Source organism: Neolamprologus brichardi, chromosome 22 (assembly GCF_056152115.1).
Source record: "Neolamprologus brichardi isolate AB-2024 chromosome 22, ASM5615211v1, whole genome shotgun sequence".
NCBI classification, from domain to species: Eukaryota; Metazoa; Chordata; class Actinopteri; order Cichliformes; family Cichlidae; genus Neolamprologus; species Neolamprologus brichardi.
The window spans coordinates 23,946,210-23,958,717 of record NC_142124.1 but is presented as its reverse complement, the minus strand read 5'-3'; the positions used below and the strand labels follow the sequence as shown (position 1 = coordinate 23,958,717).

Below are 12,508 nucleotides of genomic sequence, written 5' to 3'. Positions count from 1 at the left end.
TTTTTAATTTTAACAGCTTGCTTATTGTAAACTTAATTTTTCACGAGATTTTCTTTTGATTTATTTTTTTATTCTTAAAACTTGACCACAGCAGCAGCAAATCGTGTTATAAGAGGTAAAGCTTTGATACAGCACTCCTTGTCCCATGTAGTGGGTGGCAATATGACCTTTTTGTAGTTTGAGGAGAAATCTTTCCATAACGTTGGGTGGTTTTCATCGTCACCTCCTCCACTGACACGTAGGGTCCTGGAAGGGTCATTTCTAGGATGACTTAATTCCCTTTATATTCTCTCATTAAGATCAATTTCCAAAGAATATGGAATTTCATTTCACTGTTATGCTGATGACTCACTGATCTATCTCCCTCTCAAAAAAAATAAATAATCATTTTGAAACCTAAATGAGCAAAAAACACAAGTGGAAGTATTCGGGCCTCCTGACCCTCACTCCTCCTCTAAAGGTGAAAGCTTCAAGTTTGATAAACAAATAAAAGCTGTTAATAAAGCTGTTGATAAACAAATCAGAGCTAGTTTCTTCAAACTGAGGTTCCTTACAAATGCTAAGCCCTTTCTCTTTTTTGCTGGCTTTGAGAAAGCATTTCATGTTTTTATTTTATCCAGGGTTGACTACTAAAATAGGCTTTATTTTGGCATCGGCCAAAAACAGCTTTTTTTTGGGGGGTATTTTTTGCCAGTCACCACATAAGACCATAGTCCCATTGCTTTGGCTTTTTTGATGTGTTTAAGAGGTGATTTAAATTTTTTTATGACTATTTATTGTTTCTGAGTCATCGATTACATCATCATCTCAACCTTCTTGATCTTTTAACTACACACTCTCCCAAAATAACACTGAGGTCGTCTGACCAGATGCTTCTGCATATACCTGAGATCGGGCCTTTGCTGTAGCTGCCACTGAACTTTGGACCTGCTTGCTGCTTCACATCAGGACCTGACCACTGTCTTCAAAACCAACTTAAATTTTTGTTTTACATCACGAGGCTGATGCTTGTTGTTTATATATTTGCTTACAAAAAAAATAACTTAAAGTAATGTTCGGGAACAGAATTAAGTTTTATAGCATTAAATGTTGACACAGCTTCCATCAGTTATTCTTCATTAAAACAGCTTGTTTATTTCAGGTCAGTCACCTTTCTAATTATGCTAAAATACTATATAATACTATATTGTATTGGGATAGAGGCAGAGCATATGTGAATATTTGGAGGAGGATGTGTACAATGTAATTACCATCTTGTCATCGACTACACAAAGTGCAGAAGGTACAAACAAATATTTATTATTATTATTATTATTTCAACAAATTATTCAATGGTGACTATCAAAAATATAAAGAAGGCAACTGAAACATGATGATAGAGTTGTAGTTTTTTCTTCCAGCCAGTAGATGGCAATCACGTTCTTATAAAAGCTTGACATCACCTCCTACAAACCATAAGAAAAGTAACTGGGTATTTTCTTATGCGCTGTTGCTTTGTGCGTCCAGTTCAGTGACCGTCCAAACTGTGAATCTCAAGTTAAAGCCATGGCCAAGGACATGACTCTGCTGTGGGGGACCGGCTCTCCTCCCTGTTGGAGGGTGATGATCGCTCTGGAGGAGAAAAACCTGCAGGGCTACAACCAAAAACTGCTGTCCTTCGAGAAAATGGAGCACAAGTCCCAAGAAGTGTTAGATATAAACCCCAGGGGACAGGTAGGGAGGAGCTTTTAGCACACCACCCCTTATAACTAACACAACACTTGACTTTGCGCCATAATGTTATATAATAATCTCACGTTAACGTCACGGTTATAAACGCTGATCGGCGCTTTTGTGCTGCAGGAGGGTTAACGGATAAAGAATTGCAGGAAAACACTTCAGGACACGCCCTGCTGCACCTGATTGGACGAACATTTCTCGTGAGCTGACACGTGTAGAAATGAGCACGCGAGTTTGCAGCCGAACTGCACCAACATGGCGGTTTGTTTACATTAGAGAAAAGTTAACGGAAATGTGTTTATAAAAAGCATCTGAGGCGAGAAATTCACCGTGTAGCTGTCTTCATTTATCATAAAAACCGACTAGTTTAAAATGTTTAAATGTATATTAAAGCTTTAAGATAACCAGTTTGAACTTGACTAGGATATATTCATCACACTTTAAATGCGTCTTATTGAATTTATTTATTAGGGAACAGCTCAAAAGCAGGATAGTGCTTAATAAAATGTAGAAATGAGGGGTTGTATCGTTTAATATGGGTTCTTAAATATAACCTGCAGCTGACTAAGTTTAGTAAAATAAGCAGTTTAATTTACATCTTTCTTTACACTCTCCAAATCAGACTGGAAACTGGCCTTTAACCATAACTATGGGAAACACTGCAGAATGTTATTTTATCCCAGTAAAGTTCTGTTAAAATAAGTAATCAATTTTTTTTTAAAAATTGTATTTGTTTGATATACAAACAGTTAACCTAATTAACACCCAGTAGCCTTAGCATTAAAACCTGTTATACAGTACCTAATGACAGTTTTCTTGCTCACACTATTATAATTTCTTTTTCAGCTTCCCACTTTCAAACATGGAGACAATGTCATCAATGAATCTTACGCAGCCTGTTTTTACCTGGAGGTGAGAACGTCATTTTGACAAAATATTCACTCACACTGAATGCAACATCACAAAATGTGCCCCAGTTAAATGTGTGTCTTTTCCTAATGTCTTGCAGAGCCAGTTTAAAACCCAGGGAACCAAACTGATCCCAGATGGCCCAGCAGAACAAGCTCTGATGTACCAGCGCATGTTTGAGGGTCTCACATTCTACGAGAAACTCAGTAAGTATTATCTGTATTTTCACATCCTGATATCTGCTTTTATAAATTATTCCTCTAAACCTCAGTTCTCTCAAGGAACTTAGGAATGCTGCAAAATGCATATCTCAAATTTTAAAGGAACAATTTTTAGTTAGAGTATTGCATGAAGTCAGTTACACTTGTGGGATATTGATCTGATCAGTTTAGTAGCAGAGGGTTTTTTTAAATCAGTTTCAGCTGCTTTGCTGTTGATGAATTTAACTGTTGACTGTTTTTTTTTCACTAGTTTTGCATTTCGCTGGGGTCATTATGACTACTGCTAGCATGAGGTGATACCTGGACCCTAGAGGTAGCCCAGGATAGCACATCAATGGAAACATTGACAGAAGGTTTGCTGTGTCTCCCAGCACAGTCTCAAGAGCATGGAGGAGATTCCAGGAGACAGGAAGTTACTGTAGGAGGCCTATACAGGGCTGTAGATGGTCCTTAACCCATCAACAGGACCAGTATCTGCTCCTTTGTGCAAGAAGGAACAGGGCGAACACTGCCAGAGCTTGAATATGACCTCCAGCAGCACACTGGCATGAATGTCTGACTAAACAATCAGAAACTGACTTCATGAGGGTGGCCCCTGTCCTCACTGCCTGACGCCATGGAGCCAGATTTGCTTTTGCCATAGACTAGCAGAATTGGCAGGTTCATCACTGGTTCCCTGTGGTTTTCACAGATGAGAGCAGGTTCACCCTGAGCACGTGTAACAGACGTGGAAAGGGTCTGGAGAAGCACAACAGTGCCCGGCCTCATATGATGAGAGTATGCAGGGAGTTCATGGAGGATGAAGGAATTGATACATCAGCTTGCCCTCACACTCATCTGACCTAAATCCAATTCAGCACCTCTGCACACCATTTTGAGTTGCTGCTTTGACATTTCAGTAAAATGGACTAACCTGCTACATCATCGTTTTCACTTTGGTTTTCAGGGCATCTTTGAAGTCAGCCCTTTGTAGCTTGGTGATTTTAATTTCTGACACATTTTCCTCCCTATCAGTGTAGATATCAAGCATTTTTTTCCCATTGAGACTGAGGTGTTTTCAAAGTGTTCCTGTAATTTTTGAGCAGTGTATTTAATTGACCATATGTTTTTTTTAATTTCCTGATTTATCACTAAGTGCTGATATTATGTGAATATGTTAAAATCAAGTGTGCACAACAATCTTTTGTTACACAAACAGCACTAGAAACAGTGTTGTAGCTGTGATGTGAAACCGTCTAAATGTAATTATTATGATCTCTGTCGGCTCACTGAAATATTTTTGTCCTACAGCGGCCACCATAGGGATGATTATGCATTTGAATTGGGAGGGGTGCTAGAACAGTTTTCAGTTGACTGCAATCTGACATCTAGTGGTAACATTTTGCATCTGTAACGTTAATATTTTACATATAAAGTTTTGTGTTTTCTCAGATGCAGTTATCTACTATGAGTGGTATGTCCCTGAAGGTGAGAGACATGAGTCGGCTCTGAAGAGGAACAAAGAAGCTCTGGTCACTGAACTCAAACTCTGGGAGAGTTACTTGCAGAAGGTATGTGCATGAACACACAAACTCAGACAGACTCGGCCTGCTTTGATTTGTTCCAACTGTATTTTTGTTTTTTGTTTTTTCTAAGCTGGGCTCAGGCTCTTACCTGGCAGGACCGTCTTTCACGCTAGCAGACGTGGTCGTTTTCCCAACAGTTGGCACTCTCTTCAGGTTTGGGTAAGCACGCAGAGGCTGTTTGTATTTCCATGTGGTCTCATCAGTAAAATGAAGGATGATCTATAGACATGGGACTTGAAATCCTTCTTAATTCTGATTCGTAGGTTGTCACCAGAGCGTTATCCTAAACTGGGAGAGTACTACAATCTGCTGAAGGAGAGACCCAGTGTCAAAGCCAGCTGGCCTCCTCATTGGTTGGAGAACCCCAAGGGCCAAGATACACTGAAAGACATCTGATATTCATCCATAGATGATGCTACATAATGACAGAGCAGCTCTTGTTTTTTTGCTTGCAGCTTTTGGTAACTCATACCTATTCCGTTTTTTCTGACAGCAGTTTAACTTCACAGCAGAAGTCATGACTTTGCATCTTTTTCTGTGATGTCAATAAAAAACCTTCCAAGAAACAAAAACATTCACTTGTTTTGTGGAGATATTTCTTTTTTATTAGGATTTTCGCATTTAAAACAATGTAACTCTTGTGCCTCCATACAAGTTACCATGTATCTTAAAAAAGAAGGAGAGAAGAAAAAGTCTAAAAAACAGCACATTATGTCATCAAAAGGTTCAGTGAATCTGGAGAAAGCTATGTGTGCAAGCACCCAGACCAAAAATCATTATAGGATGTTTTGCCTCAAGCGGCACTGCATTAAAAACTGGCATGATTCTGTCATGGAAATCACTGCGTGGGCCCAGGATCACTTCCAGAATTCACTGCTAGTTTTTACACCTCCTGGCTTTATTGTTGCTGCTTTCAGAGAATAGACTGAAGCTTGTTTCTAGTTTTAAAATGCATTGTAATATTGGAAGTAGGAAAGAGTGGCAAAATAAATTGTCACCTTAAATAATTTAAATGATTTTTTTCATTAACAGCTGTCGATTTATTGTGAATCTATGAACTTCTATAAATAACTAGCGCATATTTGAAGCCATTTTGGCGCATTTGCTTCTCTTTTCACATCTGGGGCATCACAGATATAGGACACTGCTGACTGATCAATTCTCAGGCATTGCACTCTTACTGTCAGTACTCTTTGTGTAGTGCAAATCTTTCTCTGTTTTTCTATAACGAACAAAAGTCTTAAGATGCTTATGGAACACAATGTTGAGCCGCACAGCCTGACTTCTTCTGTCAGTTTCTTTCTATTAGCTCCCTGCATTCACCCACGTGCAGCATGTTTACACCTCGAGGTAAACGGCAAGAATTAAAACATGGAAAATGTTGAATATTTCTCATCCCCTGACAATTCTGAGAAACAAGCACTAATGTACCGATGCATGACGGAAGGTCTCACCCTTACGGGAAACACTGTATGCTAGACTTGCACAAATTCAAGCAGAAGCAATGAAGACAGTCACACATTATAGTAAGATTCATGCTGGGAGTTCCTCACACTTAATGTAATATCACAGCAGCTTTTGTTACCCTAATAGACAATCTGTGATCTAACCATGTTCAGGTTACTTCAATAGTAAGCCACGTAGTTATCCAGTTTCATCCTCCCAGTCACACCACAGTAAAGGAATTCTGCTACGTGACTAGAACTGGCTTTTCCTGTTCGACAGTTGATCAAATCCATTGTGCTACCATTGCTTTGGGCTGATAGTTCAGTAGTGCACCATTTGCATGATTTTGCATTTTAACAAAAGTTGAATTCCATTAGTCGTATAGTAGCTATCCAGGCTCATCCCCTCAGTCATATAACAGTACAGGAATGCATGTGTTGTCATGACTTTGCATAAATCACATAGTTCAGTGTTACGCAATCTTGCATTTTGAGCCAATAAAAAAATAAATAAATAAACATGACGTGCTAAAGAAGACTTGTGCAAAAGTTCTTATTATGGAGAAATTTTTAATTATTGTGTCAAACCCATTAAAACATGAAAATAATACTTTGCAGGAGTGTGTTGGAGGAAAACCGTGTGCTTTTGTTGTGGTAGATTATCATCTGGAAGCCACAACAGACCTAGAGTAGTGGAGAGTGATTGCGTTTTTTTCCACTGCCACACTGATTCTGGAACTGCTCAGGTGGACATTTACTCTGAGTTTTGTGAGGACGCGTCACAGAGAAACTGGGGTTGCTTTTACATAGGCGGCATCAGAGACATCCATTGGACAGTTTCCATGTACATGACATGCTAAGTCATCGTGAGTTTTCAACAGATTTTAAGAGATGATCACGTGAGTTGTGAATGTTATCTGCCCCCCCGTATAACCTTTATCAGTTGTAATCATCCAGCGATATCACCAGTGGATGTGCAATGTGGAAACAGCAGGTTGTTAAAATGTAAACCATGATCAAAGACTATTTTGAGAGGTATCAGGAACTGCAAATAAAACAACTCGAGGGCTCTTTAAACCTGAAATTAGCCACCAATGTGCACAGTGAAACACTCACTAAACTTTTGTGTTATATTTTATAGATTTTGTCACTTTAAAAAAATACAATTTATATAGTCATGTGAAAAAAAAGTCTTCTATGCAGTCCTATGAAAAACTAAGTTCAAACTTTCTGCTTCTATAGAAACTGAGAGGATAAGTCACAGCCAAGTGTTGGTAATTAAATGTTTAGTTATTTTTTTGAGCACCACTATAAAAAGGAAGGTTTTGGCAGTGTGCTGGTCACACACTGTGTTAACACAACACCACAATCTTCTTAGGAGCGGACATCCCAGTAATTTCATCCCTAGGTCAGACTGGAAATGCTCAGAGAGTCTGCAACAAAACACAAGACTTCGGGAACAGTGTCCTTTAAACAGACAAAACCAAATTGTACAGTCGATGTAATGCACAACGCCACATGTAGCAAAATCCAAATGCAGCATATTAGCACAAATACCTCACACCAGCTGTAAAGCTGGGCTGAGGAGGATTTGTTTTGTACCCACAGGACCTCAACTAGCATGTTAAATGTTGAATCAACCATGAACTCCTCTGGATCCCGAAGTCCTCTAGGGTGAAATTAATCCATCTGTCCAACAGCTAAAACTTGGCTGAACCTGGTTCAAGCAACAAGATGACAAGACAGCAAATCTATAACAGAAAAAGAAAAAATAATGTGTTGCAGAGTCCCAGTCAGAAACTTGGATTCAACCTTGAAATGCTGTTGCAGGCCTTTTAAAACAGCGCTGTCCATGAATGAATGCTCGCAAACCACAATGAACTGAAGCAACGTTGTAAAGAAGAGAGAGCCACAATGTCTCCACGGCGAGTCATAATCCACACAGATGTAGTTAATAGTTAATCAGCAGTGCTGTTACTAAGGGGGCTGCTCGTGTTTGATCTGTCTTGTGTTAAGGCACCGATCTTTATACGTAACAATAAAATGGGAAGGGCTGTAGCTTGCTATAAATCTATCTGTCAGTGCTCCTCTAGCTGCTGTCTTCATTTCATCATCCCTCCACAACTTCACTCTCAGTTGTAAGAATTCCCTCTGAAACCATGGCTAAGGCAATGACTCTGCTGTGGGGGGCCGGATCGCCTCCCTGCTGGAGGGTGATGATCGCTCTGGAGGAGAAGAACCTGCAGGGCTACAACCAAAAACTGCTGTCCTTCGATAAAATGGAGCACAAGTCCAAAGAAGTGTTAGATATAAATCCCAGGGGACAGGTAGGGCCTTAAGAAAATTACACCTTAGCTAATGTACCATACAATATTATTAAGTCTAATGCTTAAAATCACTTTGCATAATAACCTCAACAACCTCATCCTCATCAACATGATCTATGTATTGTTGCTCTACTAGGTAAGTAAAGCTGGTTACACAACATTATTCAGCCTGCCCCTCTTAGTTTTTTTTAACTTTTAGAAAGGCAGCTGTGAAAGTTGACCTTTGGCCAGTGCTGGGCTGTGTCCCAAGAGCAGCTGTTTCAGTTCAGTGCCCTTCTGTCAACACTGATTGTTGGTATATTACAAAATCTTAGCCAATGTAGATCTTAACATACTGGCCTGTTCACCTGATTTCTCCTTGGGCATAACGGATTAAAAGTTGCTCTGCAGATGTGAGGGGTGACATGCCTGCTACAGCTTTAGCAGCTAACTTAGGCAAAAACAAACTACAATATGTTATATGTTGCACTTTGTGATGCACTACAATATGTAATCATAGCAATCTGCTACTGGCGGCTCTCAGTGCAATTAACGTAGCAAACTTCAGGTATCCAAGTGATTCAAATGGCAGCTTTGATAGTTTGTCTTGCTCACGTTATAATTTTTTTTCCACAGCTTCCAACATTCAAACATAGAAACACTATTGTGAACGACTCCTATGCAGTCTGTTTTTACCTGGAGGTGAGGATGCTAATTCATTAAGAATTATACTGACCCTACAACTAAATTCAACATCACAAACAGTAACAAGCTCATATGTGTGCCCGTTTTTTTCTTTCCTCAATGGCAGAGCCAGTTTAAGTCCCAAGGAAACAAACTGATCCCAGACAGCCAAGAAGAACAAGCTCTGATGTACCAACGCATGTTTGAGGGTCTCACATTCTACGACAAACTCAGTAAGACGAAAAGTTTTTTTGTGCTAATTTTTAAGCAATAACAATACATTACATTACACAGATACATTAAAACAACTGCCAACATCAAATACATTAGCTGTGCGCCATGCTAACACTAAATGTGTGAGGAGTGCGTGGCATCTTGATTGTCGCTCTTTCAGCAAACAACAGAACAGTTGGTGTTACATGCATGTAGCCGACTGCCTGACACAGTTTTACAGTTGACTTAGCAGTAGCAGCTTGAGGAGATATGGGTGAACTTCGAGGAAGCAGTCTCTTCCCTTCAGAGCCTGCCAAACTTACAAGACTGGCGTTCCATCACGTTAGATGATGATGGAGATAAGTAACTGAAATAAGTCCAGACCCAAAACAAAACATTTTAGACAGTTTATGAGCAGTGGATTTTGTATGTATTTGAAAGTCATTTATATCAGAGCTCTTACAGGTTTATGAATGTGTTTTATGATTGCAGCTCAGACAGATACAAAGGTCGCAGTCCCCTTAAAAATCTTAAACATTAGCAATAAAATCTTAACGTCAATTCCAAAATGGACAGGGAACCAATGAAGGGACGTGTTCATGATTTCCAATACCAGTGAAAAGATGAACTGCTGTATTCTTGACTTACAGCAGGTGGCACAGAGATGGTTATTCTGTACCAAAGTAGAAGTAATAAAGTCGTCCAGGCGGGAAGTGATAAAAGGGTTTTTCCAGGCCCTTTTGAGGAAGTCTGGACTTTATCTTGGCAATGACTCTGAGTTGATAAAAGAAATGGTACAATAGTAAATGGAGTGTTGCTTATATAACACTAACAAACCACGGAGAGTGCTTTTTACTACAAGCCTCATTCATCACCCAGTCACACAAAAGCACTTTTTTCCTGTACCTAAATGCTCTTGTGCGCACATACAGATGCATCAGGTGGTCATCATCAGGATGTTGCTCGAGAAAACTCCTGGAGTCTGGAGTAGTTCAATTCAGTTCAATTCAATTTTATTTATATAGCGCCAAATCACAACAAAAGTCGCCTCAAGGCGCTTCATAGATACAGAGAAAAACCCAACAATCATATGACCCCCTATGAGCAAGCACTTTGGCGACAGTGGGAAGGAAAAACTCCCTTTTAACAGGAAGAAACCTCCGGCAGAACCAGGCTCAGGGAGGGGCGGCCATCTGCTGCGACCGGTTGGGGTGAGAGAAGGAAGACAGGATAAAAGACATGCTGTGGAAGAGAGACAGAGGTTAATAACAGATATGATTCAACACAGAGAGGTCTGTTAATACATAGTGAGCGAGAAAGGTAGTCAGGGAATAAAATTCAGTGACCTTCCAATTGGTAGATGACTTGCTCTATCTCCTCAGCTACAGCTGCCCAATAAAATCAACATCAATATTGTAAAGAACAGTGAACTCAAAGTCACAGTGTGGGCTCTTGGACAGTGGGTAGTCTTTTACTATAGGTAACTAAGCTGCAGGCCTGATGTATCCTGTTTCATGTAGGCGTTTCTCGTTGTGTCTTCAGGGTCTCAGTTTTATCCCAGCATGATAAAACTGAAGATATTGCGGTATCCATCCTATGTTCAGCTGAAGAAAAAAGTGCCTGTTGAGCTTTCTGCACTTCTTATATACAGAGACAGTGACCTTATATTCCCTTTTGTCAGTATAGACACAGTGGAAGCTGTTCTTTTGTCGGTGTTTCCTATAAGAACAGAAAAGGGCAATGATAAAAATAGTGCTGCGATGCCTTTACAGTAAAAAATGTTTTTAGCATCATGTGATTGAGTTTTGCTTATTTTCAGATGCGGTTATCTACTACGACTGGTTTGTTCCTGAAGGTGAGAGACATGAATCGGCTCTGAATAGAAACAAAGAGGCTCTGACCACTGAACTCAAACTCTGGGAGGGTTACCTGCAGAAGGTATGTGAAGGCACACACACACACAAACACACGCACACACAGAAACACAAGCTGACATCGCCTGCTTTGGTTTATTCAAACTGTGCTGTAATTTGCATTTCTTTTATCCAAGCTGGGCTCAGGCTCTCATGTGGCAGGACCGTCCTTCACACTGGCAGATGTGGTCATTTTTCCTACAGTTGCTTATCTTTTCAGATTTGGGTAAGAGTGGCAGAGAAGGAAATAGAAATTACAGCTCCTTCTCCTTCATGTTTCATCAGTATAATAAGTGATGATCTGTAGTCACTGAACTTTATATTCTATATTCTACCTTCTGCTCTGATCTGTAGGCTGTCTGCAAAGCGTTATCCTAAACTGGGAGAGTATTACAATCTGCTGAAGGATAGACCCAGTGTCAAAGCCAGCTGGCCTCCTCATTGGCTGGAGAACCCTGATGGACAAGACACACTGAAAGACATCTGACATTCATGCAGACGTGAATGAATGTCGCATAATAATATTGCAGCTTTTGTTTGTGTGTATATCAAACAACAGTTTCTGTTGACTGATTCAGGTTCCATTAACAGCAGTTTTTTTGTTGTTTGTTTGTTTGTTTTTAATATGAGATGTCATGTAGCATCAACCAACAGTCAAAAAATGAAATCTACACTTTTTTTTTAACCTTTAATAAATTTATATCAGTGAAGTAGAGTCAGAACATTTTTTGCTAAAGAAGAAAAGGACTAAGAACTAGTTTTCTGTACACAAAGGGAACTCCAATGCCTCGTGCTTCAATTTGATATCATTTGCATGATTTTACATTGCTATGTTAAATTCACAGCCTCATTTATCATTCATTGAACATGAACTCAGATCCTGCACATCTAGGCACCACTAAAACCCTTTTACGTGAGGGTTGTTTTTTTTTTTGGCAAAGCATGATCAGAAGCTGAGTGAGGTAATTTCAGGATGAACACAGACTTTTTAGTTTTATAAAGTTGGTCAACTTCTTACCAGGGAACTTGTATGAGAGGGACACAGTTAATGTCAGTTCACACAGGTTTTATTTCTCTTTTGCTTTGCAGCATTTTGTTTGCTTTTTTGTCGCACACCAACGTCATTTCACTCATTCTGACAGCAGCAGTTTTCTTTTTCGCCTGGTGTCACGTCTGTATACGATAGCCTTCCAGTCGTAACCACGGCATTTTCAAGTCTCCACACATTCATGCAGCATGTTTTAATACTATACTGTACAATGCTACCACACCCAGCAGCAGCAGCAGCAGCAGCTCTGTTGCTTATAGCCTGTATTGTTCATTTAATCTCTTCATATTTTTTGATTTTCTTTGTAAAAAAGTCACAAACTGTAGGAAGCAGTTTGTGACTGGTTATATGCTGCCAGCTCTGCCCCTTTCATGTGAACGTGCTGGAAAAAGCCTGGGCTGGATTACCAAGCTGGTAAACACTGTGTGTGACCGCTTATCCTGAATGCAGTTGTTATGGTTAAATGAAGCCAGATAAGGCCCAAA

General features: G+C 39.7%; 2 protein-coding genes across 2 annotated transcripts; both read left to right on the top strand.

Annotated features, from left to right (window-relative positions):
* Window positions 1–1,429: 1,429 nt before the first annotated feature.
* Window positions 1,430–4,988, top strand: LOC148096772 (glutathione S-transferase A-like). The gene is made up of 6 exons (XM_087835251.1): window positions 1,430–1,713; window positions 2,566–2,631; window positions 2,729–2,834; window positions 4,281–4,399; window positions 4,485–4,573; window positions 4,678–4,988. Exons 1-6 carry the CDS (start codon window positions 1,546–1,548, stop codon window positions 4,808–4,810), a joined length of 681 nt encoding a protein of 226 aa, XP_087691377.1. The 5' UTR covers window positions 1,430–1,545; the 3' UTR covers window positions 4,811–4,988.
* Window positions 4,989–7,941: 2,953 nt separating this feature from the next.
* On the top strand, window positions 7,942–11,897 carry LOC102790861 (glutathione S-transferase A-like). The gene is made up of 6 exons (XM_006795187.3): window positions 7,942–8,186; window positions 8,802–8,867; window positions 8,977–9,082; window positions 10,882–11,000; window positions 11,113–11,201; window positions 11,330–11,897. Exons 1-6 carry the CDS (start codon window positions 8,019–8,021, stop codon window positions 11,460–11,462), a joined length of 681 nt encoding a protein of 226 aa, XP_006795250.2. The 5' UTR covers window positions 7,942–8,018; the 3' UTR covers window positions 11,463–11,897.
* The last annotated feature ends 611 nt before the right edge of the window (window positions 11,898–12,508 follow it).

Bases quoted from the DNA above. Each gene is read 5' to 3' on its own strand.
- LOC148096772 (XM_087835251.1), top strand. From the start codon at position 1,546: ATGGCCAAGGACATGACTCTGCTGTGGGGGACCGGCTCTCCTCCCTGT. The intron at 2,632-2,728 runs GTGAGAACGTCA...AATGTCTTGCAG, and splicing joins CAGCCTGTTTTTACCTGGAG to AGCCAGTTTAAAACCCAGGG. The intron at 4,400-4,484 runs GTATGTGCATGA...GTTTTTTCTAAG, and splicing joins GGGAGAGTTACTTGCAGAAG to CTGGGCTCAGGCTCTTACCT.
- LOC102790861 (XM_006795187.3), top strand. From the start codon at position 8,019: ATGGCTAAGGCAATGACTCTGCTGTGGGGGGCCGGATCGCCTCCCTGC. The intron at 11,001-11,112 runs GTATGTGAAGGC...CTTTTATCCAAG, and splicing joins GGGAGGGTTACCTGCAGAAG to CTGGGCTCAGGCTCTCATGT. The intron at 11,202-11,329 runs GTAAGAGTGGCA...TCTGATCTGTAG, and splicing joins GCTTATCTTTTCAGATTTGG to GCTGTCTGCAAAGCGTTATC.